General features: G+C 49.5%; 10 protein-coding genes across 10 annotated transcripts; 5 read left to right on the top strand and 5 right to left on the bottom strand.

Moving 5' to 3' along the window:
* The first annotated feature begins 206 nt into the window (after positions 1 to 206).
* On the top strand, positions 207 to 3,031 carry V8C40DRAFT_234418 (glycosyl hydrolases family 31-domain-containing protein). The gene has a single exon (XM_083213611.1). It carries the CDS (start codon positions 451 to 453, stop codon positions 2,980 to 2,982), a length of 2,532 nt encoding a protein of 843 aa, XP_083078473.1. The 5' UTR covers positions 207 to 450; the 3' UTR covers positions 2,983 to 3,031.
* V8C40DRAFT_234425 (uncharacterized protein) lies at positions 2,844 to 5,742 on the bottom strand. The gene is made up of 5 exons (XM_083213612.1): positions 5,318 to 5,742; positions 5,153 to 5,182; positions 5,059 to 5,090; positions 4,913 to 4,972; positions 2,844 to 4,839 (listed from the first exon to the last, which is right to left on the bottom strand). The coding sequence occupies exons 1-5, from the start codon at positions 5,366 to 5,368 to the stop codon at positions 3,054 to 3,056; spliced, it is 1,959 nt and encodes a 652-aa protein (XP_083078474.1). The 5' UTR covers positions 5,369 to 5,742; the 3' UTR covers positions 2,844 to 3,053.
* Positions 5,743 to 6,155: 413 nt separating this feature from the next.
* V8C40DRAFT_234431 (glycoside hydrolase family 2 protein) lies at positions 6,156 to 9,558 on the top strand. Its single transcript, XM_083213613.1, has one exon. The coding sequence runs from the start codon at positions 6,843 to 6,845 to the stop codon at positions 9,513 to 9,515; it is 2,673 nt and encodes an 890-aa protein (XP_083078475.1). The 5' UTR covers positions 6,156 to 6,842; the 3' UTR covers positions 9,516 to 9,558.
* V8C40DRAFT_234432 (major facilitator superfamily domain-containing protein) lies at positions 9,552 to 12,038 on the bottom strand. Its single transcript, XM_083213614.1, has 3 exons — positions 10,482 to 12,038; positions 10,292 to 10,417; positions 9,552 to 10,227 (listed from the first exon to the last, which is right to left on the bottom strand). Exons 1-3 carry the CDS (start codon positions 11,418 to 11,420, stop codon positions 9,748 to 9,750), a joined length of 1,545 nt encoding a protein of 514 aa, XP_083078476.1. The 5' UTR covers positions 11,421 to 12,038; the 3' UTR covers positions 9,552 to 9,747.
* A 2,055-nt stretch (positions 12,039 to 14,093) lies between these two features.
* Positions 14,094 to 14,734, top strand: V8C40DRAFT_282818 (uncharacterized protein; the record flags this gene model as incomplete). The annotated part of the gene is made up of 2 exons (XM_083221850.1): positions 14,094 to 14,133; positions 14,197 to 14,734. 2 exons carry the CDS (start codon positions 14,094 to 14,096, stop codon positions 14,514 to 14,516), a joined length of 360 nt encoding a protein of 119 aa, XP_083078477.1. The 3' UTR covers positions 14,517 to 14,734.
* A 1,856-nt stretch (positions 14,735 to 16,590) lies between these two features.
* On the top strand, positions 16,591 to 17,549 carry V8C40DRAFT_234435 (DOPA-like domain-containing protein). The gene is made up of 3 exons (XM_083213615.1): positions 16,591 to 16,858; positions 16,945 to 17,027; positions 17,097 to 17,549. The coding sequence occupies exons 1-3, from the start codon at positions 16,680 to 16,682 to the stop codon at positions 17,372 to 17,374; spliced, it is 540 nt and encodes a 179-aa protein (XP_083078478.1). The 5' UTR covers positions 16,591 to 16,679; the 3' UTR covers positions 17,375 to 17,549.
* On the bottom strand, positions 17,487 to 18,883 carry V8C40DRAFT_234437 (enoyl-CoA hydratase/isomerase family protein). The gene is made up of 2 exons (XM_083213616.1): positions 18,195 to 18,883; positions 17,487 to 18,133 (listed from the first exon to the last, which is right to left on the bottom strand). The coding sequence occupies exons 1-2, from the start codon at positions 18,430 to 18,432 to the stop codon at positions 17,544 to 17,546; spliced, it is 828 nt and encodes a 275-aa protein (XP_083078479.1). The 5' UTR covers positions 18,433 to 18,883; the 3' UTR covers positions 17,487 to 17,543.
* Positions 18,884 to 19,159: 276 nt separating this feature from the next.
* Positions 19,160 to 20,925, bottom strand: V8C40DRAFT_234439 (zinc-binding alcohol dehydrogenase family protein). The gene is made up of 4 exons (XM_083213617.1): positions 20,375 to 20,925; positions 20,007 to 20,280; positions 19,863 to 19,947; positions 19,160 to 19,787 (listed from the first exon to the last, which is right to left on the bottom strand). The coding sequence occupies exons 1-4, from the start codon at positions 20,646 to 20,648 to the stop codon at positions 19,344 to 19,346; spliced, it is 1,077 nt and encodes a 358-aa protein (XP_083078480.1). The 5' UTR covers positions 20,649 to 20,925; the 3' UTR covers positions 19,160 to 19,343.
* Positions 20,926 to 21,507: 582 nt separating this feature from the next.
* Positions 21,508 to 23,727, top strand: V8C40DRAFT_106077 (uncharacterized protein). Its single transcript, XM_083210725.1, has 2 exons — positions 21,508 to 22,228; positions 22,316 to 23,727. Exons 1-2 carry the CDS (start codon positions 21,662 to 21,664, stop codon positions 23,705 to 23,707), a joined length of 1,959 nt encoding a protein of 652 aa, XP_083078481.1. The 5' UTR covers positions 21,508 to 21,661; the 3' UTR covers positions 23,708 to 23,727.
* V8C40DRAFT_234444 (CaiB/BaiF CoA transferase family protein) lies at positions 23,708 to 24,758 on the bottom strand. Its single transcript, XM_083213618.1, has one exon. The coding sequence runs from the start codon at positions 24,653 to 24,655 to the stop codon at positions 23,747 to 23,749; it is 909 nt and encodes a 302-aa protein (XP_083078482.1). The 5' UTR covers positions 24,656 to 24,758; the 3' UTR covers positions 23,708 to 23,746.
* Positions 24,759 to 25,851: the final 1,093 nt, after the last annotated feature.

Below are 25,851 nucleotides of genomic sequence, written 5' to 3' on the forward strand. Positions count from 1 at the left end.
TTTCTCCGTCGGGTTTCAATCAGCTTTCTCCGTTCGTGGTTGCCCCTCAGCGGAGATTTTTCAGCTTCGCCCGTTTACTGGATAGCCGACGGCCATGTTCCGTATTCATGAAGCGGCTGTTGATGGGATGAGCAGAGGTCACAAGGAGGGATTGTAAAGTATATTTTTGGTCTAGGAAATTGAATTGCAATTGGTAAATAGCAGACAAAGTGTCTTGTAACCAAACAGGAATAAAGAAGCCCGAAATCGGTCTTCATCCCCACGCAGCTTGATCCGCTCAACTGAGGGACCACCAGTGCCATGTCCTTATACATACACGTGTAATATCGACATATAAATCAACTCCAGCGCCCTCCTCATCTTGGCTTTGTCAAGTGTCAATTTCTATTCTATTCCCTCTCCCAATTGAGATTGCATTTTTAAAATAGATCACCATTCAGGATCTCCAACATGCCTCAACAGGAGCGCGTCCCGTCATCCTGGGCGGAGAACACAGCTTCTTCAGACAAGCTGCTGCAACTCGACTGTACGGATTCTCAGCTTCCCTTTCAATTTACACTCGACGCTCTTCGCCCCAATGTATTTCGCACAACTTTCACGTCTAAATCTCACCCTCTGCCCCCTCATCCCAGTGTGCCCCTCTTGAAAAAGCAGATAGAGGCTGCATCTGTAAATGTTTCCTCTACCAGCACCACAAAGAAGATCAAAATCGGCCCAATCACGGCTTCCATTGACTGGACCGAATCCTCACCACTGCTCTCAGTCTCTCTCGAAGGCAGCAAGAATGGGCCTCTTCACGAAGATTTGCCAAATCGTTCATACGTTGTTGACGGCGAGGGTATTGCCCATTATTCGCGCTACAATAGAGATACCCTGTACGTCGGCCTGGGCGAAAAGGCGGCTCCCATGAACCTGGCTGGGAGAAAATTTGAGCTTTCAGCGACAGACAGTTTTGGCTATGATATTTACCGCACTGATCCGCTGTACAAAAACATCCCACTCCTCATTAATGCGACGCCGAGTGGCTGTCTTGCTCTCTTTTCGACGACTCATTCGAGAGGCTCGTACTCTATTGGAGCTGAGATGGACGGCATGTGGGGTCGCTACAAGGTGTTGAGACAAGACTATGGAGGCCTGGAAGAGTACATCATTGTTGGGAAAACTCTCAGGGACATTGTTACGACTTATGCGGAGATTGCTGGCTATCCCCTTCTTGTACCAAGATGGGCGTTTGGGTACCTCTCTGGTGGTATGAAGTACTCCATGCTTGACGACCCTCCAGCTTCCGAGGCTCTTCTTGATCTTGCACGCAAGATGAAGGAGCAGGATATTCCATGCTCGGCGTATCAAATGTCATCTGGTTATACAGTGGCAGAGCAGCCGCCGAAAACACGCAACGTCTTCACCTGGAATCGCCATCGGTTTTCAGATCCAGAGGCCTTTATTAAGGAGTATCACAAGCTTGGCATGAGACTAATCGCCAACGTGAAACCCTATGTCATTGCCACTCATCCAGAGTACGAGAAGCTCAAAGCTGCAAATGCCTTGTTCATCGACCCGCACACGAAAAAGACGGCGGTCACTCGACTATGGAGTGCTGGCGGAGGCGAAAGCGCTGAAGGTGGGCACATTGACTTCACTTCTGCTGCTGGGTTCAAATGGTGGTACGAGGGCGTTAAGAAACTCAGACAGGAAGGCATTGACTGCATTTGGAACGACAACAATGAGTACACGGTTACCGATGACGGCTGGATCTGCGCCCTGGACGAGCCTTCTCTCGAAGTGAGGGATGAAGTCAAGGATAGACCACAGATTGGCCTCTGGGGCCGGAGCTTGCACACTGAGCTTCATGGAAAAGCGTCTCACGATGCCCTTGTCGACGTCAGTCCAGATGAACGCCCGTTTGTTCTTACTCGAAGTGCAACTGCTGGCACTATGAGATACGCTTGTAGTTCATGGAGCGGAGATAACACCACCAGCTGGGCTAGTATGAAGGGTGCCAATGCTCTTGCGCTCAACGCGGGTATGTCTTTAATGCAATGCTATGGCCACGATATTGGAGGATTCGAAGGCCCGCAGCCATCCCCTGAGCTACTTCTTCGATGGGTTCAGATTGGTACATACTCTCAACGTTTCGCAATCAACTGCTTCAAGACATTCAGCGAGAATAATATCGGAGACGTCATCGAGCCATGGATGTACCCGGAGATCACACACTTGGTTCGCAAAGCCATCAAGCGTAGATACGCCATGATCCCTTACATCTACTCCTTGATGCTGGAGAGCCATCAAACAGCTATTCCACCTCAACGTTGGACTGGCTGGGGATACGAAGAAGATCCAGAAGTGTGGACGGCGCCAATTACAGAGGGCGAGACGCAATATTGGCTCGGCGACGCTCTACTGGTAGGCGGCGTATATGAGCCCGGCGCCACGCAGGCACGAGTCTATCTTCCCAAGGCTTCGGATGAGGACGAAGGCTACATCAATCTCAAAGCCCCCTACCAGTATTTGGAAGCAGGACAATGGTCTACGATTGACGCAGAGTGGCACGGCGCGGGCATTCCAGTGCTTGCCAAGGTCGGAACAGCGATCCCAGTTGGAAGGGACGTCCAGGTCTTGTCCCCTGGAGAAAAAGAGAACGTTGCCAATCTTCCTCTGGATGACTACCGTGCGATTGAAATCTTCCCTCCTCGTCAAGGATCTAGCTCGAAGCGCTATGAGACGGTGTGGTACGAGGACGATGGTCTATCTGCTGTTGCAAAGAACAAAATATCCAAATACAGCATCGCATATTCGGTTGAAGGGTCTGAAGTTAAGGTTCAATTTTCTAGAGATGAAACATCTGGATATGTCGCGCCTTGGAAAACGCTGGTTGTTGTGCTGCCTCCTGGAGACGCAAGAGTGGTTCGTTCGACAGACGGCGCACAAGTTCGCGACTTGGGTGTAGATGATGAGGGAAGGAAGAGATTTGAACTTTGATTAGCACAGGAAATTAAACCAAATCAATATATACATCATTACAAATAGACATTAATATTTTGTAAAACCCTTCAGCTCTCAGTATCAGTCGGTAGCCACCCGAATAAGTCTTCGCCCCCATTAAGTGCCTCGACGAGTATGTCATCAAGCCAGGCAACGCCAATCGCCGATGAAGAGAAAAGCGTGAGGCCAGGGAAATCCCACTCAAAGATAAATTGTTCAGGGACGAATGAGTCCAGCTCCATCCGGTTCTGTGTACCATAGCCAGGCGTTCGTCGAGATGAAAAGCTCTCATCATTTGCAATGCTCAGGGCTGTATTATGAGCTTCATGAGTGACGCTGCTGAATTTCTCAATACCGGTCTGGAGAAGTTGTAGATATTGCTTTCCAGTATTACTCCGGCTTCCATTGTGGTTACCGCCGCTTGCCTCGCTCAGTTCGCTTAAGAGGATGTTGCCGTGCGCAACAAGTTCTCTGCTGGAGCGTCCTTTGCTCTCGGGTAGTAGAATAGAGAGTTTGAGAAGCAGTAAATAGCAAAATGCACATTTTGCCCAGACAAAGTCCATTGCGAATCGCAGGTTGCGGATATACAATCTTGGTTCCTCAATCATGATATCCAGGTGTTCCTCCAAAGCATCCTTGGCCATGGCAACTACTGATTTCTGAGCTGGCGACATGAAGTCGACATTTTCCACGCCGGTTGCTCTCACAGCACGACATAGAGCCATATTTTCAGCCCAACACTTCTGAACACGAAGATTGACGCTGAGCCAAGGTGCTTGAATGCTGTGCTTCTCGAAAATGTGCGCCCAGTCGTCGAACCATATGGATATGTCAATCCTAGCTTCGCGGACGACATCTAGCATGTCTTCATCACCAAAACCCACATGGCTAGCCAGTGAATCGTAGATTCTGCCACGAATCACATTAAGTTCAACCTGGGAGAATAAAAACAGATCGAGCTCAGTTGCGGCCGAGCTTTTTAGAATGATTCGGCTTCTCCGTGAATCGCCGACGAACTTGAATGTCGGGAGATCAGAAGCATCGACGTGTAGGATGTGGCCCAGGACGAATAAATGGAGCCACGTCCTGACTCTTCGCATCGAAAAAATTGTATCTTCATCGATGTCTGCCGAAAGCCTTCGTGTTGCCAGCACTGCAGACCGATTGATCATCTCGTCGTAGGAGTCAGGGAAATTGAGATCAAGAGCCATGCGTGTTGCTGCTGCGACGAGAAGCGATCTCTCAGATGCATAGCATGAGCGGACCAGCAACGCCTGAATAGTCTCCAGCGAAGCCATAGCTGGCCTTGCCAAGGCGCAGTTTAGCATTCTCTTGACATGGAAATCCAGCATGTGCCATTGTTGGGTGTCGGTTCCGGTCACAACGCGGCAGCCAATTGTGCAAATGGCGCTGAAAAGCAGACTGCTTCTCGCACGAATGCTCTGAAACGAGTCATATCGGGGATCAAAGACTGGAACAGAATGGTCGCATCCCTGAAAGAAGATGGAAAAGTACTGCTCGGCTTGCTCAATGCTGAGCAGGCCGGCGTCCACACAATCGGGTAGTGTAACAGACCCAATCTCGAAATTGGATTTGATTTGTTTGCTGGATAGCACGGTATCTGTTGGCGATTCTGTGTGTGATGGACGAACGAGGACTAATTCATCAGAGTTGAACTGAGCTGCTGGAACAAAGGGTCCATGCCCCAAGTTTGATGAAACCTGTGAAGTGCCGCCCAGATTCTGACCGAGATTTGTGTTGCTAGTCTCAATTTGAGAGCCGGTTTGTATGGAAGAAGCTCTTCGAAGCTGGTCTTTTAGTGCTGCAACCTGTTGTTCAAGCTCCTCTATTCGACTACGTGGTTGAGATGAGATGATTAGTGATGCAAGGATATGCGGTCGTCGGCCAACTGATCAAGGATACGTACAGCTGATGGGCCTCTTTTGGAGGATCGATAAAGGCGCAGATCTTTTTCAGCTCGCAGCATCTGATGTAACCGTTAATCTGAGTTAAGACACACGAGATGTCACGCTCTCTCCTCTTGTGGAAGTCGATGCAGCCGGAACAACTTACCGTGAGCAAGGTCTTTTACCATCGCATTTAGCCTTGGTCTAACTGTCAACTATCGTTTCCAAAACACGAGCTATCAACTCTAAGTAGGCTTCACCTTGGATCGACGACATGCGTTACACGATTTCTGTCGGCCAACTGTCAGCAACGGACCATTCCGAGCAGATATCAACGTGACATGGCGGCGGCCCGAACGCCCCTCATGACAGCGGCCTACGCCTATCTGCAGTGCTAATGCCAATACAGGTGCAGATTTGCTTACCGGAATCCTCTTCTTGCGGATACGTGGGGTGTCTGAGGGCTTGGTCTCCATGGCTGTCTGTGGTGGGCGAATCGCGTCAAGTTGCTACAATAGTTGAACGATCTTGTCCCATGGCGGCGGGGAAACCGGCTAATCAGAGATATGGATATGGATATGGTTGATGCAACATTGGGCAGATGAGGGCTGCTTGTCATCGCGATAAGGATATCGACGGCAATGGGAGCCGACGCGATGGGGCTCTGGCATGGGCCATGATCCGAGAAACGCAAAGTTCCGTTTCAATCAGGACGCCACGAGAGGAGGTTAAGATGAGTGGGGGGTTGGAGTTGAGACAGTAGCACGCGGATGACTAAAGAAAGGCTGGATGCTCAGAATGCGATGACACTTTGGTTTGTTGCTGTTCCTCCGTCTCAAGTCTTGACATCAGTGGCAATTAATTGGTTACTTCGTATATGTGTACAGTTACATTCCTCTCAGGACAATCATCAATCCGTCTCGTGTAATACGTATCAAGCCGCTGGCAATGACAATTACATTACTTGCAAAGCGCTACAGTACCTACGACAATCACTCCCAGAATGATCCACCTTTGACCCCAGACTTTGCAGCTTCGTATCCGAATTGCTACCTCAACCCCCTGGTCGGCCGATGGTTTGCCGAACTAAGCTTATCAAGTGGTGGAAAATTCGTCAACTCAAGCTACTCCGCACCTGTCTCTATCAATGGATCCACTGCGGAGAGTGAGGAGACAGAAACAGACAGCAGGCTGATCTGCACAAGAGATCAAGGCATCGTGATTTGGCAGTCTGGGCATCGATAGTTCAGCCTCTCTGTGGCAGAGCTATAAGCCATAGCCTTAGGAAGCCCATGTGTGAAACTGCTGGTGATGCTGCACGAAGCGAGACTCCAAACACATCAATTGCCTCTTTGAGAAGATAAACGTTCCCCATACGAGACAAAGGTCAGCCCATACCGCCTGATATGCTTACTTGCATCGAGATTTACGGTTAGAGCAAGTAAATGCGGTAAACAAGCTGTACAAAGACCCCTGCCTTGGTTTGCCTTGGTTTGTCTTGCTTTCCCCGCTTCGTCAGGAACAAGCTGCCAGAATGTCCCAAGTTCAAATCAGGGTGCAACCTCGCCCACTCAATGGGCAGCCGAGGCCTTCTGTGCTTTTCCAAGTTAGTAAGGTAACGTTGTATTACGCCCTGGCAATGCTCGACGCCCAAGAGCTTGTGGGAATCGCCATCCATGTAGGACAAGGAACAATAGACGGAAAATTAGTGATACAGCAGCATGTACGAGTACGGCGTCTTCAGCAGACAGCGCTTCTTTCCTGAAAAGGTTTGTACGAGTAGTACTAGTTACTAAGTCAATTGCACAACAGGCCCCATGGGGAAAGAGGAATGGATATCATTGTTTCTTATAAAGAGGCCCGAGGGCCCGGATCGCGACCAGGGAAACTTTGGACCCTGTGCAGACCCGGGAAGACGGTCAAGGCTACTCGAAACCGCGGCCACGAAACATGATCGCCAAAGCTGTCGCAGCTCTTCTGGTGGGCAGCGGCCTTGCCTCTGCAGCTGGCCATCCGCTGACGTCTAAAGCCGGTGACAAAGTCGCCATTCCAGACTGGGATATCAATTCCTCCTCCGCAGTGTCCAAGGACCTCAAGGGGCTGTCCAAGCCTGGTGTCGACACCTCATCATGGTATCACGCTGGCACGTCGAGATGCACCCTCATGGGTTGTCTTATCAATGCCGGAATCTACAAGGATGAGGATCTGTGGTACTCAGACAACCTGAATCACTTCAACTGGGGCCAGTTTTCGGTGCCCTGGATCTATCGCCATGAGTTTGCGCTCTCTCCCGCCAAGGGCAAGCACTTCATTTTGCAAACCAACGGAATTACATCTAAAGCCGATCTGTTTTTCAATGGCAAGCAAATTGCCGACTCCGAGTACCAGGCTGGTGCCTATGCCGGCCGCACCTACGACATCACGACCCTCGCCGCCAAAGACAATGCCTTTGTCGTCCAAGTCTACCCAACAGACTATCTATACGATTTCGCTCTTGGATACGTTGACTGGAACCCGTACCCTGCAGACAACGGATCGGGAATCTGGCGTGATATCACGGTCAAAGAGACTGGCTCTGTTTCCATGGGCCCCATCAGTGTCATTGTCGACATCGACGACCCAGTTGAGAGCAGCCCTGCCAAGGTTACCATCCGCGCGGAAGCCCAGAACTTGGAGAACAACGCAGTTGTTCTCGATGCCGAAGCCGTTGTAACTGGTAATTCATGCTCTGGAGGGCCTCTGAAGCAGACGGTTAAGCTTGCGCCTGGTCAGAAGAAGCTTGTTCAGTTCACGAAGACGATTAAGAACCCAAAGATCTGGTGGCCCAAGCAATGGGGTGACCAGCCTCTGTATAACACAAAGGTCACTTTCTCCGTCAACAAGGCTGTTTCAGACACAGCTCAGACCAACTTCGGCGTCCGCAAAGTCACTTCTTTCGTCAACCAGTACAACGACACTCAATACAGCGTCAATGGCCATCCCTTCCAAGTCAACGGTGGTGGTTACGGCGCTGATATGTTCCTGCGATGGGATAGCGACCGTTTCACACGCATTGTCGAGTATATGCTGGACATGCACCAGAACACCATCCGTCTCGAGGGCAAGTTGGAACACCCAGAGCTGTACGAGATTTGCGACAAGTACGGATTGATGGTCATGCCCGGCTGGGAGTGCTGTGACAAGTGGGAGGCTTGGGCTTACAACGATGAACTTGCCATCTTCCCGCCTCCCGTCTGGGACGACAACGACTACCAGACCGCCAACTACAGCATGATTCACGAGGCTTCCATGCTTCAGCCGCACCCCAGCGTGTTGACATTCCTCGTGGGAAGTGACTTTTGGCCCAACGACGAGGCGACTGATCTCTATGTCAACGCTTTGAAGAATGCTGGCTGGCAGACTCCCATCATTGCCTCTGCTGCCAAGCGCGGTTACCCGGCTCTCATCGGCCCTGGTGGTATGAAGATGGATGGCCCCTACGATTGGGTGCCGCCTAACTACTGGTACGACACTGAGCCTTCCGAGGACCGCTTGGGTGCTGCTTTTGGCTTCGGCTCTGAGCTGGGATCTGGCGTTGGTACTCCCGAGCTGGGTTCCCTCAAGAGATTCCTCAATCAGAGCGATCTAGACGACCTGTGGAAGAATCCTAACAAGAACCTCTTCCACATGTCCACCAACGTCTCTTCATTCTATAACCGAAAGATCTACAACCAAGGTCTCTTCAAGCGTTATGGCGCCCCCACCTCCCTGGACGATTATCTCCTCAAGGCCCAGATGATGGACTACGAAGCAACCCGAGCTCAGTACGAGGGCTTTGGTGCCTTGTGGACTGCGAGCCGCCCGGCAACCGGTAACATCTACTGGATGCTCAACAACGCTTGGCCAAGTCTTCACTGGAACCAGTTTGATTACTACCTGCACCCTGCCGGCTCTTATTTCGGCACCAAGGTTGGCGCCCGACTTGAGCACGTTGCGTACAACTACCAGAAGAAGGAAATTTGGGCCATCAACCACTCACTGGACCAAACCGGTGCGCGCAAGGTCGATATCGAGCTCATCGACACGAACGGCAAGCAGATCGCCAAGCAGTCTGTTAACACCAACACCAAGGCCAACTCGGGTTTCAAGGTCGCCGACATCTCCAGCCAGGTCAGCAAGCTGTCAAGCGTTGCTTTCCTACGTCTGGTCCTCTCTGACAGCAAGGGCAATGTTCTGAGCCGCAACGTTTACTGGATCACCAACTCCATCGATAAGCTCGACTGGGATGGCTCAACTTGGTACTACACTCAAGTCACCAGCTTTGTCGACTACACTCCTCTCCAAAAGCTGTCTACCGCTCAAGTCTCTGTGACGACTGGCAGCACCAGACATGCGGCTGGCGTTCCGGGAACACAAACTCGCACAGTCACGCTTGAAAACAAGTCTTCTGTACCCGCTGTCTTCATCCGCTTAACTCTTGTGGATAAGAGCGGCAAGGATGTAAACCCCGTTTCTTGGTCTGACAATTATGTGACTCTGTGGCCGAATGAGAAGCTGCAGCTTGAGGTAGGAGGATGGGATGCAAGCGGTGACAGCATCCAGGTCAGTGGCAGGAATATCAAGGCTACCACTATTAAGCTATAGCTGCAGTAAAGCGTACGCTGCAGCACCTCTTTATAGTTAACGAATAATTAATAATGAAATTATGTTTTTAAATTCTTATTTCTTCATCTTTGCTGATCAGTCGTAAAGTCGTACATCTCTCCGTATCAACAAGTAATGTTGCATGCTATTTTACATTACAAGCTTCTGCTCATGCACCGCTATCTTCGTACATGCTTGAGCAGCCCGTCTTATCATAATCATTAAAACAAACTTATACAAGGTATCGGAATCCCTTTCTCATCCTCAGGGCCTCGTCCAAATCCTCCAGCTCGGCTTGCGCCGTCTTCTCAGTGACATCTGGTCTGGCCTCCCAAGCCATCTCGCCCGCCTCGAGCTTCTTGTTCAGGTTGTTAAGGATCATCTTGAACAAGACGTTGCCGACAATGGTGACGCCGAACATGGCCAAAACGATGCCGTAGCTCTTGCGATATCCGTTCTCGGTCAGAGCCCAGACATAAGAGCCAGCGACGTTACCGAGCTGACTGAAGGCATTAACCATGGCGATGGCAACGGCACGCTTAGCGGGAGGACGAGGGAACGAGGAGCTGATCCAACTGTAGAAGACGATGAAGCCGGCATAGGAACCGGCTTGTAAGAACAGGGCGACGTAGCGGGCAGCGACGTTGAGGGTGGACATGGAGATGACGAAACCGATGATTCCCATGATGATGGGACCGGTGATGTGCCAAAACTAGAGCAATATGAGTTAGTTTCTGATTAGATATTTTCTAAGTATGTCGGCGGCGATAACTCACCTTTTCTTGTGTGCGATCGGCGTTCCATGAAACAGCGAGGGAGACGAGACAAGCAAACACCCAAGGAGGAGAGCTCATGAGGAGGGTGGGAACATAGGCAAAGCCAAGGGTTCCGGTCAGAGAGGGCTATCAGCTTGTTAGTTAACGTCCATTTCCTTGGGTTTGAATGCTTGGTAGTGGTAGCACTTACGAAGAAAGCATTGAATGACAGACCAACGACATAGGCCGTCAGGGTGAGCATCATGATGTAAACCTTGATGTCCTTGGCGCACATAATGAGACCGTCAAACACGCCCTGTTCCTTGGAATCCATATCCGCCTCACCAACATCCTCAAGCATACGCAACTGAGCAACCTGTCTCTCCTCTTCAGTGAAGCCGCGAGCATTGGTAGGCAGATCAGGCAGGATGAAACCTGCCGAGATTGCGATGGTCATGGTGGCAGCGCCTTCAATGAAGAAGAGCCATCTCCATGCAGCGTGACCCAGGACGCCCTGCATGTTTGACAGCACTCCAGCGGCCACCAGCGAAGAGAAGGCGTTGGAGATGAGGTTACCACAGAAGAGGAGGGCATTTCGGGTGGTGAGTTCGCGGCGCGTATACCACTTGGACAGGATGAGCAGAGCACCTGGCAAGAAGGCGGCCTCGACGAAGCCCAGGAAGAATCGAATGACAACCATGTCTTTGAAGTCATTGGCAAGGCCAGACAGGGTGGAGATGAGACCCCAGAGAGTCATAGCACAGCCGATGTAGATGGACGGACGGGTGATGCGGTTGATGAACATGTTGGACGGGACCTGCATGAGAATGTACCCAACGTACAGAATGCTGAGACATGTCGCATACTGGGTGTCGGTGAGGTTAAGATCCTTCTGCAGACCCTTGAGACGGGCCGCTCCAATGTTGTTGCGATCCAAGTAGTTCATGATGTAGATGAGGATGAAGAGCGAACAGCGCATGTCAAGCTTGCGCTTGAGGCTCTTCTCGACTTCAGCTCGCCGCACCGGATCCATGGCCGCAGCTGGGTGAGGCTTCGGGGCATCGTTTGTGAGGGCATGCTCGAGATTCTCAACTCTCTGCTTCTCGGCCTCGAGAGCCAGGTCGTTGGCCCGTGAGATGTCGTCAGTCATTGTGAAAAGGAAGAAGGTTATTAACGGACTGGAAAAGAAGCAAAGACTATCAACAACGCCTCAAAACGACGATTCCAGGACGAGGGACCACCAGAGGAGGTCCGGCTACTGGAGTACCGAGGGCAGAGCTTTTATATAATGCACGAATTCAGAAACTGGGTAGCACTGAGACACCCAACGGATAAGCGTCACATGGTCGTGGCGAACAAGGGGGATAATAACCCGAACAGTGGTAGCAGCGTTGTATTGAATCCAGTCCCCGGAGTCTCCCCGCCATTAACCCAGATACATCCATACTTTGTTCAGCTTACCCGTCAATGCTCCCCCAACTTTCCCCGGCGGTATGGAGGTATGGAGATGATGGAGAACGAGATCCCCGTTTCCAGGCAGCCTAGATCAGCGTAGACCAGCCACAAGAGGAACACCCCCGGCTTGCCTTGGGAGAAGTGATTGACGGACCGCATGATGATGGTGGAGTCAGTTCGAGGAACCTGAGTCAAACTCGCCGGTAATTGGCGGCGTTTGAAGATTTGGAGAGAGCTGATGGGGTTAGCTAGCGAGAAAAGAATTTTCTTCTTCTTGACCTTAATTTCTTATTACGTATCTATACAGGTATAGCTCAATTCCAACGACTCGCGGGTTCAAACGCCGTTCTTAAACCTACATGTACATAAAAAACTCCCGAAGGCCAAGGCTGGGCGCCGTGTAAAAATCTCCTGAGGAGCGGGAATAACGCCACCTGGGCACTATGGGCGGTATTTTTTCTCCAAGCCACACCACAAGAGCCGCTGTCTATGTGGAGTTGTTCTGCCCTTTTTTTCTTGGCCTTTAAGCCTTCTAGATTGTAGATCCCCTGGTCGCTTTCTTGTGGCGTTGGGAAGCGGGGAGGAACACGAGAGAGAAGAAAAAAGTTGGAGTGGATGAGCATCATGCATGGTCATACACCGACGCCATGTGTTTCTGAGACGACAGCCTTCAAGTCCACATTTAAGCCGGCCTTCTTTGACGATCAATCTGCTTCTAATTCTCCGTCCACGTTTCTCACGAACCTTGAGTGAACTACAAATATGTAGCAGCCTGGTTCATGACAGCAGCCATTTCAGCATCTACAAACCAAAACAGCTTGCTTCTACCAGTACAGTAACACTGACTCGGCAAATGCTCCTCCGCCAAGTGTCGGTTTAGCGACCAGCGAGGCGTCGGACCATGTCCTCAAGCAAAGCCATCATGATTGGTGGTGAACCCGCCGCCCCTGGTCTGGTTGGGCAAACTTGCTACCCCCACGCTCACTCTGGGCCAAGAATCCCTGACCGGAAGAGCGAACCAAAGCCGGGGATTCGATTCCTAGCTTGGCCGGCACGCCGGCACTGGCGTCATGGTCACTATTTCGCCGATGGAATGCCGTCAATGGAGCCCGTTTTGTTTCTGTGTGTGCGTCCGACGGTTTTTGAGAACAGGGACAAAACAAAAACGAGTGATGGGCTCTCTCCGCAAATTCGCTATTTAGGCTAATATACAGGCTCAATGTCTCCACTGAATTGGGTGAAATATCACCAGATGCATAGTCACATTCATCAACCTTGTACGAAAGTGCTAGCCTGCTAAAATATTATTTAATGGCCAGTGCTCCGTAAATAGCTGAAAACATGCCATCCAGCTGACTCGGATGCGATGGGTGAAGATTTTTCTGGTGATGCCTGGGAGGGATTTAGGCGAACAGCCGGAGAGTTTTGTTTTCTATTATTGAGCAGACATTCGGCACGACTCTCCGTATTATCGCAAGACGTGGTTGACTCTGGCGCATTCCCGACCTTGTAGATATCATTTCTGCTTCTACAGCACTCGTACACATGTGTTGAGATCCTAGAACGTACAACATAGGCAGCAGTACTGTGAACCTACAGCTGCAGGGTGGCTTACTTAGGTTACCCACCATCATCCGTATCTACTCCTTTTAGAGCCAAACCCATTCTCTACCCAGAAGGATGAATACGCATATGCCTCACATGCATCAATTAGCATGTAGTTAGTATTAAGCATATACTCGTATACCCATGTTACGATGTTCTGTTCTGTTTTCTTTTTCTCTTCAGCCTGGGAAACTCTGTCGAAGCCCATATATTTTATTTTTGGCTGTCATGACGCAATGAAGGTTTTCAGGGCATACAGTTCAATGTGTCTTCAACCACAAATCACATATTCACACCACGTTTGGCTGAAGATAAGGTACCAGGTTGGCTGCAGATGAGACTCATATCTGCGCATCAGAAAAGTTAGACCTACCATGAACTATAAAGATCTCCCGCTTTCCACCGTGACGTCCACCAATTTGCTATGAAGATGTGGGTTATTTGCTAAATCTTGCCTCATTGTACGTAAGATACGTTTATACGGAATCACACAAGCGCTATTGTTTTAGTACCTGGCAATGGAGAACTCAGAAACACCACAACTCGTAGCAGAATCCGAAGCCAAGGTGCGGACTTTTCTGGAGTCGGTCACTCACCTTGTGCCTGGCGGAGATTGTGACGAAAACCTCAGCTTCTTTAAAAAATATCGTCTGCCAACTTCACTGGAAACGGGACTTTAGCTGGAACCAAGAGCGCGTGTACCCAGACGGCAACTTCGGCCTGAGTAACAGAAGATGTTTTTTTATTATTGATCACTACGGCCATGATCACACAGTTCAAGAGGAAAAAGTACCAGTCATATGGTATAAGTGGACGGGAGAGTCCCTATAAGTCAGATCCTTTGAGTCATCTGATCTCACCCTTAGCCCAAGCTGATAAAGCTCCCAATGTTTATATGAACGAGAATCTTCCTCTCAGGATACAAGAAGAGCTCAAGAAATGGCCATTTATATGGGAAGCAAGGAAGTTCCCTCGGCCGCTCAGAGGTCTAGATGGGAAATTTGAACCAGAAGTGCAACGCGAAATTATTAGGTGCTTCCTCCGCCGAGGTATACCCCTCGTCCCAAGGCACATCGAATTCCTAAGAGAGCATCCAGAACATGCACTGTGGCTCAAGGCTCATTTAGATCGTGAATTGTGGGCTCAAATCGAGCCGTTGCGTGAGCTCCCGAAAGAAGAAGAGTAGAAGATGATGTGGGTTTTATTATCTAGAACTGGGCTGGATGAGGTATGATAGCTATCGGAATGGGAAGAAACTGGCCTCGTTTCTGAAACAAGACGGAAATTAATACGCCCTCATAATCGGCGACACAGTTTGGCATTGAATATGTGAACTTCGGTAGAGGTATCGCCTTGGTTGCAGTTGCCAACCTTGAAATAGCTGCCAGGTCTGTTCAAGTGACATGTGCTCGACGTCTTGAAAGTCTTCTTATTGATGCTAACCGAGAGCACATCAGAATGTGACAAAATGCGAACTAAAAAAACGTGCATGTCAGGGGCATCTCCACATTGTTGGGGAAAGCAAATGCCAGACTACTCCGCAAGAAGCCCTTCTTTGCAAATGGAAGCATTCTATATGTGAGACTCTTTAACTCATTTCGAATTGGGGTTTTGTACATGTTATAATGTAGCCACTAGCGAATCTTGCCGCACTACTTGGTTCTGCTATCGTGCAGAAGAGACTTCCCGAGTCTCTCATTGAGGTATCCCTTCACATCACAACGCGAATGGCATAGCCTTTGATCTTTTACGGGGAAGTGCCATCTATCCAATGTTAAAAGTTGGTCCGTGGATACGAGGAGTTATAGCGTCAAAAGTCTCAATAAGCGCAATTGCCGACATGCAATAGCCGACGGAGAGTTACCGAAAGTGACCCGCAACAGAAATGCGGAGTAGCCCAGAGCCGAAACTGGGCCATCGTTTCGGTCGAATGGCGAGTGTCCCTACTGTATCTTACGGTCAGTATCTCGCTGTTCACTAACGTGATGTTTATGGGTTGAACGTGGTTCTGTTGTAGAGGAAGAGAGCCAAGTCTAGCATGTCTCTGATTGCGAGAGCCGGAACAATCCGGACATGTCGTGTCGCAGGTTCTTCGTAAACGGCTCAAGCTTTGTCGACTGCCGCCACAAATCCATTCCAATGGATGCATGGCGTGAGACCTGTTGTGAAGGCCAGCATGGAGAGTTTTTGGACAGTGCTAGAGCGCTCATTGCCCAGGTAATTCTCAAAAGGCATCACAAATAGCCTTTTTCCATCCTGATATCATGCATACTGGCTTGGAAGGATTCTCCGCCATGCCGCTGATATATGCTTATACTCCGTCTCTCCGCACTGCATATTCGTTCTGCTGATCACCTACTGTAGTCTACCCGATTTGGTAAACACCAACTAACACTCCAAAGCGGAAGTCATAAAGAGCGAGGCCGCAAGATGAAAAAGTGCATATATTCAGTAATATAACTGCCCAACCCGCTCGTCAAGTAGTCCTTTCGTAGAGGAACGCCTGTTCAGCCAGCACTCGAGTTTTACTATATGACTATAATAGTAGGTATAAGAGAAATATAGATGTAGTAGCAGGTACTCGAGGAGTATAGATAGTTAGCAGTTGAGAAATGTAGATATAGTAGTAAATGCTAGAGAAAATATCGCTATAGTAGCTGATATTTTTTTTTTTTTTTGAAAGACACTTGATCGGAATGAAACCGAATAAGTGAGACTGCGATTTTTAACACGACTTCACCGCGCGTTACGCCTATCCCACCACCGGAAACTAATGTGGGATATTGTCAACTAACTAGCTGATGAGTATGAATCAATCGGCAATGACGGCGCAGAGCATTAAGAATCAAACTTTGTAAGCATAAGAAATTGTTTATTACTAAATAATTCTCATACATCATTTACAAGCAGAAACAGCGTCTCGGATCTATATTCCACACTCCAGTAATTGAACTGCTGGTGAATATACGCAACCCGACACGTCCGTGGTGGGGCTGATTCATGGAATCATCAGCTTCATTCACGCATAACCCTTCATAAAGAGGCCTTGAAATTACAAATCAATTCATTCTTCTCTTTATTGGTAATTTGCTTCAACTGAATGACGTTTATCGATTGCGAGTCTTGGATCCTGTAACTTATAAACTAGAGTTACAACAACAAGCGACAACGATCGAAATAGCTGATCTGATAAACACCGACAATATCCGCCCACTCGGTTTACGAAGTGCTCCGACGTATTACAGCACGCCATCTACTCCTCATTGCAATCTCATAGCGCCAATCTCAGCCTCATTAATTCGTCTTCAATTATCCACGTTCCTCAACCTCTACTTCCAATCAATTGACAATGGCGAACCCTCTAAAGTACACCTATCCTTCTCCACTGGCCGGGTTTGAGAATGCCCCGCCGTTGTCAGATGAGAGAAACGAAGATGGAAAGAGCTTTGTCAATCCTCAGCGCGAGAACCTGAGCGAGGCCTACACCAAGTTCACTGAACCACTGGATAACGGACGAAGAGGTGGCTTGTAAGTCAATAGTTCTTATTGAACTCTCTTTACCGTCCGCAGTGCGCGTGTTGCCGTATAACCGACACTAACCCGTGCCTAACAAGCGACATACACATCTACTATTTCCAGCAGAGCAAGGAGCAAACTAAATATGCGCGCGAGCTGTGGGAACGTATCCGACGCGAGTGTAAGTACTCGAACATATATCCAACCCCCACGAGTGCTAAGAATGTACTAATTGCAATTGGCATGAAAGTCCCGGAGCTGAGAGTCTACACCTTTTGGGACCGGCCAATCGGACCACACCCGGTCGCCATGTTCGAAGTAAACGTCTTCACTCCAGCACAATTCGGAGCTTTTGTGTCTTGGCTAGCCATCTGGCGGGGCCCCCTTTCTGCTCTGATCCACCCCAACACAATTCCTGAGGAGGGAGTGTCGGAAGCTGAGTCTGGATATCGTGACCATTCTCAGCGAGCCATTTGGATGGGCGAGAAGGTGCCTCTGGATTATAGTATATTTGCTCGCTCGTCTTAGGCATGCAGTTGGGGTTTCACTTCGGTCCTCTTCTATGAGGGGCTGCTTGTTCGAGGCATTGTTATTATATCTCATTTACTCACGATACGGCCTTGTTCATTACGGATATTATGTTTGGAATAGTATAGTAGTTTTTGATAATCGATATCATTCACCCCCAAAGATTACATCAGAGTTTGCTATCAGTCCATTTAGGATTTCTCTTCTCAACAAAGGCCTTCAAACCCTCTTTGATGTTATCTCCAGCCAGCAACTTGGGATGCCACAGGCTGTTGCTGATACGAGTCCCTTCATCAGCGCCTACGCCTTCCCATCCCCAGTTGATTCCTTGACGAGTCACAATAACAGAATCGGGACTATTCTCAGCAATTCCCTTCGCCCACTCTAGAGCTTCATCCACAACATTCCGACCTTCGGGACAAACTACGTTGACAAGAGCCCACTCCTTGGCCTCTTGGGCTGGAAGCACTCGTCCCGTCAACATCAGTTCCATGGCGCGCTGCTTTCCTATCGTACGGACCAAACGTGGCATGGCTCCTGCAAACGGAGCTACACCACGCTTCACCTCGGGAAAGCAAAACTTTGCGGTAGCACTCGCAATGACGAGGTCACAGTTGACTGTCGCCTCGAAGCCTCCCCCGTATGCGATGCCGTTGACTGCAGCTATCACCGGCTTTTTACCCGTGCGACGAGAGAGGCCGGCAAACCCGGAAGGCGGCATCTCTCCAAAACTACCTGATCCAATTTCGCCATTCCACGCTTTAAACATTTCATTGTTAGACATCGCAACATCAGCTTATTGGGTTCTTTTCATGCTTACCTTTCAGATCAGCCCCCGCCGAGAACGTCCGCCCTTCTCCAGTCACAATGGCCACCCATAGCGAGGGTTCTTGATCAAACCATTCAAAGAGCGAGTGGAGCTCCCAGCTGCCCTTGATATCGATAGCATTGAGAGCCTTGGGTCGCGAAATCGTAACGAGAAGCACACGAGGAGCCGGGAAGGATATTTTGGCAATGTTTATCTCCGGCGGAGCACGGGCAAACTTGGGTGAAGACATGGTGAGACTAATATGTGTCTATAGCAGTTTTAAAGAACAGGTATCACTTGGATTTGTATATAGCCATGCTCGAAAGAGTGGTGCTGGCAAGCAAACCACTGGATACTTATGAGTTGAAAGCAAGCGGTGGTCGGTAAGCGGCAGCCGGTTTAGTAATACTACCAAGGGATGCCTAACCTAGGCACGGAGCTGAGATACCCCAGATCTTGAGGACGGAGCGAATGAAGCTCGCAGATACAATATTGCCGGAATCTCCGTCTACTACCAAGGTAGTGAACCGAGAAGCCGACCCCGCATTCTCACCCCTGCGCTGCTTCAACTGCTATCAGCAAGGCAGAGAGACGAGGCGCAGGCACTTATAACCTGAAGATGGAACGGTAGACGAATATAGTATGCATTGTTATTTTTGCTCATATGGGAATGCTGTGCTGGCTAATACCTAGCTTCATAGATACCTTAAAGAGCTATAAGCCTAGTTTTCCTTTGACAATAAGATTTGACCGGCTGTGGTCGTTTGGTACAGGTAGGTATGAATGGTGACTAAGCTTGGCTTAGCAGGATTTCTTGATATACCAAGGTAAAAAAGACCAAGGTTCCTCGGTTCTAGATGGAAGAATCAAGACGGACTATTGCGATGCAATAACCCAGCCAAGACGGCGGTCATGCTCCGCGGAGATCGCGGCCGCAGCAGCCAGGTCACATAGCCCATGGACTTGTTCGCGATGTTGTTCCTATAGCGGCCGCGCAAGCCAAGTCTATTGTGTTTTGTTTGGTGTCAGTCGAGTCAGGTCAAAGCTGCGTCCGTGAGCCCCTGTGATACTCTGTCCACTCTTACTTTTAACTTGCGACATGACTTATAACACCTTTCTTCTAGGCCTAGTATTGGTAGTACTATCCATTGCTATTTTAACTCATGGCCATACAGTCTCGTCAACGCGGTATACTAGCTTCTCTCCACTAACTTTTCCCTCCTTCATCTCCTGCATCCCAGCAATAGCGCCGAGCAAACCACCTGGTCCTACACGCTCTGGGTGTGACTTCCATTTACCTTCCGACCAGAGCTTCTCTGCAATGCCAAGAAACTCCTTGCCAAAAGCATAGTACGTCGGTTCCGCCGGGTATCTCTCACCTTCAAATATATAGCTCTCGCCAGAGACACTATAGCCCAGGAAGAAGATGGACCCTACGTTTAGTCGAGGGATTTCGATACCAAGTAGATTGACATAAGTGCCTCCCTCTGTGCTGATTGCATCTGAACAGATAGCCGCTGTTGACTCGATAGCGACTGTGTCAAGGACTTGCGTCAGTTGGTTTTGAGTGTCGGTCCGGATTTGTTCCCCGACCTTCGGATTGTGCTACTGGGTGTTAGAAAATACCCAGATCTTTATGTAGTGAGCAGCAACAAAGAACAAAAGAGAGAGATCTCATACGTAGTCATAGACAATGTCGGCGCCACGGTCTGTGACAAGTTTCAAGTTTTTAGTCGAGCAAGTCGTGAGTACTTTTCTTCCAGACCTATTGACGCACAAAATACTTAGTAGTGCTTTGAGAGACTATCAACCAGCAACACTTACAGTTTTGCGAATTGAATAGCAATGGTGCCAGTGGCTGTACTTCCTCCATAGATCAAGATTGGAGCAGCACTCTCGCTTTCCTGTATTGGCTTCTCATCTGTGCCAGGCAAAGGCAATTTCAGAAAGTGGTATAATGCCAATCCCACAGTAATAAGTGCAACTCCTACAGTTGCTGCCCCTTCCCAAGTCACGGCATCAGGTATGCGTACCACGAGGTCACCCTTGCTGATGATGTACCGGGCGAATGCTCCAGTCTCTGGATTGGCGTCGTTGCCTGCTATATGTGAGTTTACATCGCTCAACCCCCCCTCCCGCTTACAAAAAAGGATTGCTACATAAGAAGATGTATACGCGCCCGGCTGACTTACCTCCATGGGCGCATCCCGCAACACGATCGCCTACCCGAAGGTCTTTGGTGACAGCTGGGCCTATTTCTTGCACAATGCCTGCCCAATCACAACCAACAAGCGTGCCGTCATCGCCAGTAGCCTCGAGAGTCGTCCAATCAGTTGGATTAATGGCAACAGTGACTACTCTGATCAACACATAGTCATCTAATAGCCGTGGAAGCGGAATAGGCTGTAGTACTGCGTGACCAGCACTTTTCCTAACTAAGCCATAGTTTTGCATGCTATCGGCCATGGTGCATGGATAATAGTACTGCCCATAAAGGGAAGTAAGAGCGATGTATGAACTCTATATAGCGCTTTGAGAAATAGCGAGTTTTGGGCTGCGGTACTAAAACAACGGCTGGTCCGTAGATGGTTCAACAGATGGCTTATAAATCAAGCGAATTGCGCAACGGTGTTTCTGCTTCTATCTGCAGTTTATTAAACTGTTTGGGTTAAGCTTGCCTCCTACTGCTACTGGTATGGTGCCTTTTAGGTGCATGTTACGACCTGAATCCTGCGTCCATACCTTTATACGAAATACGAGAAGAACTGAAGAGAAGCACTGGATTGGGAACCTACTAGGTAAGCATACCGGATCCCTAATATGGTGTAGGTTTCTAAAGGTAGAAGCCTTGAGCTAACGGTTTTACATGCTTAACAAAGAGAATAGGAAATAACTTTAAGTACCTTGTAATAGTTGAAAGTGTATAGTAATAAACTCATCGTATGTTTATTAGTTGTAATATTTTATTAGTCATGGCCGTTGAGGAAGCTGGACTGAAAACTGAACAGCCACTCGGTCTTTAGCGGGTTGTAAGCTCGGCCGAACGAAGTGAGACTCCACTTGCCACGAACGATTGCAAGAGACCGTGGAGCATCATTTACTTCATCTTCAAATACGTAGTTGGTCCGGCATTTTCTCATCATGGACATGCCTTTGAGGCGGCGAATCATGCGAGATTGATGGAGCGCCGTCCGTGTTATTAACGAATCCTTTCGCTCCTAAGTGCACGATATGCGAAATATGAAAAGGACTAAGTCCGGGCAACTCTGCTATTTGGAGAAAGCCTGAGAGCATTACGAAGTACATAAAGAACCCAACCTGCATCGAACATGTGGCGAATGCCGGACGAACAGCTAATCACGACGCCTCAGTAAATCCTTGAACTGTTACCGCAACGATCAGGGGCGCCAGATTGACTGCCTTGTTCGTTGACCTCAAACGCATTGTATTCAGCCTTGGAATTCGATCGTGACGACCAAATGCCCAACATCAGGCAAATCAAGGCGTGCAGTCGATGTCGCCTCCTGAAACTCCGCTGCGACAAGACCAAACCGTCGTGCGAGAGGTGTATCCGGGCCGGAACCAACTGTTCACTTCGCTTTGACGGCTTCGCGCAAACAGAATCCTCATCGAATCCTCCTATCGCAGAGGGCACCGCCACCAGCAACGCCTCTGTGCGTTCGAGCTCTGATCAGTCGCCATCCCCAAGTGACAGATCCGCGCCCTCATCTGACACCGTCACCACCGAAAGAGACCAAGGCTCAAAAACAGTGAGGAGACGGCAGCGCGCGCATCTCTCCTGCACACGGTGCCATCGCCTCAAGGTTGGATGTGACAAACAGCTGCCTTGTTCACGATGCCGTCGTTCCGGCTGGGGTCGGCAGTGCACATACACTCATCGAGTCGAGAATGACTCGTCAGCATCAGCGAGCGATGCAGCACCCGACATTGGCTTCGTAGAGTCGAAAGAAGATCCCAGAGACATTTACACTTCATGGCATGCGCGACGCCGAGGCACAACCCATTGGAAAGCACTTGTACTACGCGTAAGTAAGATTCGTAGATACCCCTGCATCACAAGCACCGCACACGGATCCAATAAAGGGACAGTTTGCTAATATAGGTAGATTCAGATCGAGAGTTCTGCCCTCAAGATCGGTCATCTATTTCATCATGCAGAAAACATCCACCTAGTTCATGTTGACTGCGCGACGGACATTCTCCTTCCAAGCAATTTCCCCTTCAATAGCCCAGGTGCTATTAAATACTCATCGCTCGACAAGGTCCGCAGCCTCATCTGCACCTATCGTAACAACTACATGTCCTTTGTCGACGCCTACTTCGCTCTATACCAGCCTGTGCATCCCATCATCGACCCTGCTCGCTTCATCGATGAAATCAACTGCTTCTGGAACGATCCATCGGACATCGACGTCTCCTGGTTATCCAGCTTCCTCATGGTTCTGGCACTGGGTTGCTTCGCCGAGACACGGGATGCGACATCGACAATCGAACTTTGTCTAGCAGCCGAGGCTTGTATGGCCAAGACGCCGTTCATGGTTCGGCCAAGCATGTCAGTAATGCGTACCATGTGCCTCATGGTCCTTGCTAAACAGCTGGCCAATGGATCGTGTTGGTCATTTGATGCCAGTTGGACGCTGCTCGGCATCATTGTGCGGCTCGCCGTTTGTATAGGCCTCCATAGGCCGCCACTTGCTACTCCCGTCGAAGACAATGCGATGACTCAATCCGATTGGCAGTCTAGTCAAATTCTATGGATAACGATAGTCTATTTCTGCATACAAACAGCGGCGATTACTGGCATGCCGTGTCTCCTTTCTTCAGACGATATTCTCCAAAGAAACGAGATACAAGACGCCCAATTATCTCATATAGAGGAGCTCGGCCCATGGCTATCTCTCAGTGGTTCATTTCCCACCATATGCAAAATTATAGCCAGAGTCAATTCCAGCACCGAGAAGCCTGCATACGACGAGATTCTCAGACACAACGCTGAGATAAGAAGGCTCATGGCCACCACTTTGGAACATCCCGGCTGCCGAGGCCCCTTGCGTGCCGTCCTCGACATTTTCTTCCGCCGAATATTGATGGTCCTTCATCGCTGCCACGCGTTGCGCCCCAATGCTCCTACATTGCACCCAGTTTCGTACTGGGCTTCTCTCGAGTGTAGCCTGGCAATCCTGGTACATCACCGAGATTTCTGCGAGCACATGGGAAATCCCGATAATCGAGACCTGTTGGGCCGTATGTATAAGCTCGACTTCTTTGCGGCTGCTCTGACTGCCGGTATTCATTTGCTGCTGGTAGATGCACCACTTGCAGATGGCTTTTCTATACCGCCCAGGCAGACAATCCTCGAAACGCTCGAGACGTGCACAGAGATATGGGGCAGGGACGAGGAGAGATCGATTTGCTTTCGCGCCGGGCACAGATCATTGACGCAAATTCTCTCCATGCTTTCTGATATGGACAATACGAGCAATCATGAATTGCCTCATTCATAAGCAACCTACATGTATACTTGCATCCGGCCTGAGTGTATTTTAATCTTTTTCTTCCTGTATACCAAATTCCACCAGTATGGACTTATTATGCTGTCCTACACTTGGAACTTCTCCCATATTGGCCCGTGAAGCATCATCAGCTCCAGGTGGCAGCAATCCGGGAACGATTCCGCCCGGCGTCTTCACATCAACCCAACGCTCCCTCGCTCGCAGCTGGGGATGATTCCACACTCCTTGCATGTCGTTCACGTTGGCGTTGGCAATGCCCGCTTTATCCAGCTTCTCAATAACTTCGCCCGCAGTGAGGCTGGAGAAGCAGGCGCAAATAATTTTCTTCAGCTCTGCCCGATTAGTACTTCTCAGAGAATTATTGGCAAATCGCTCATCCGTCGCCAATGATGCGTTGCCCAGCACATCGCGACACAAGATGGCCCATTCTCTCTCGTTCTGCACGCCCATCATTACAGACGCTCCGTCGGCCCCTGTCTCAAAGGGTCCATACGGATATATCGTCGCATGAGATGCACCCGCTCGAGCTGGCCTCGGCTGCCCATCGAAAGCGTAATACATGGGAAACCCCATCCATTCCACCATACTTTCAAGCATTGATATATCAATGCGGCGGCCTCTTCCAGTCTTTTCACGCTCCAAAAGGGCCGCCAGTATGTTTGAATAGGCGTACATCCCAGCCGCAATATCTGCTATAGATATGCCCGTCTTGGCCGGCTCCGCCTCGCCGCCTGTTACATCAAGCATGCCCGATTCGCTCTGCACGAGCAAGTCATACGCCTTCTTATCACGGTAAGGCCCATGCGATCCGTAGCCCGATATGTCGCATACAATAATGCCGGGGTTCGTTTTACGAAGCTCCTCATGCGAGAGCCCAAGCCTTTCTGCCGCACCCGGCGCCAGATTCTGCACCATGACGTCCGCACGAAGAAGAATCATTTTCAAGATGCTCAAGTCACGCGGGGTTTTCAAGTCCAGCGCAAGGCTTTCCTTGGAGCGGTTGGTCCATACAAAATGCGACGATACGCCGTTCACGCGCGAGTCGTATCCCCTAGCAAAGTCGCCCACGTCGGGACGCTCGACTTTGATGACTCTGGCGCCCAAGTCGGCCAACTGCCGAGTGCAAAAGGGGGCTGCGATGGCTTGCTCTAGGGAGACGACGGTGATGCCGTCCAACGGCAGAGCTCTACTCCGCGCGGTGGTTACGCTTCTCCATTTAGAGGGGATCCGGGGGAATATGACGTTGGTATTTTTTGGCTTTATTTGAGAGTAGGTGTATGAGTTTCTTGAGAGTTCATGAAGTGTTTTGCTCCGGGTGAATGTTTGCCAAAACATCGTCATATGTGAGAATTCCCGCAGCAGGCAAAAGATTGCAGACGTTGAGAAACAAAAATCCAGATTCTACTAGACCGAATATATATATATATATATCTATATGTAATGCTCTAAGATCTTTCGGGTATTTGAAGTCTGTAGTGTAATGTAAATAGCAACATTGAACCATCGCGTACACTAGCAGAAGGCAACTTGAAGCTGCAAGTCGGCGAATGGAAGATGTCGCCTTTTTACTTGTAATTGCCGAGAAAAGCGAGGGGAAGCGGGGCTACGTTTTCTCTAACAATGCCGTTGACTAGCAACACATAGTAATAGCCTCTTCACGCCGGTATACCAATGGAGTCCTCCTCGCTGCATTTTCCACGGAGCAGATAGATTCAATCTGATCACAAGTCTTCTTCTTATCTTGAAATGCGCCGAAGTCCATAGTCACAGGTTCCGCCCTACTTTACTTGCCTCTTTTAGCAAACGCCATAGATCTAACAGAAACTCTCTTTCGGCTCATAGCCAAGCGTGCTAAAGATCTGGGCTGTATTCTGAGCCCAGATCTGAGCCCCCCATTTCAGCCCTGCGAATCTTCATATCTGCAAGCCACGCAGGCTATGAAACATAGTGCTACGCCTCGGGCCTTTTACCCTCAGAGTCAATTCTTCCATAACGCAACACCATGTCAGCCACCAAAACATGACTCTACGAAAAAAGATAAAAACGATCACTTGATAATCATCCCTCCGCATTTTCCCCGTACTGACCACGATATTAAAGTAAACCGGTTTTGTAGATGTCATCGGGGTCCGCTC

Source organism: Trichoderma camerunense (assembly GCF_050948025.1).
Source record: "Trichoderma camerunense strain CBS 138272 chromosome Unknown V8C40scaffold_2, whole genome shotgun sequence".
In the NCBI taxonomy this organism is placed as follows: Eukaryota; Fungi; Ascomycota; class Sordariomycetes; order Hypocreales; family Hypocreaceae; genus Trichoderma; species Trichoderma camerunense.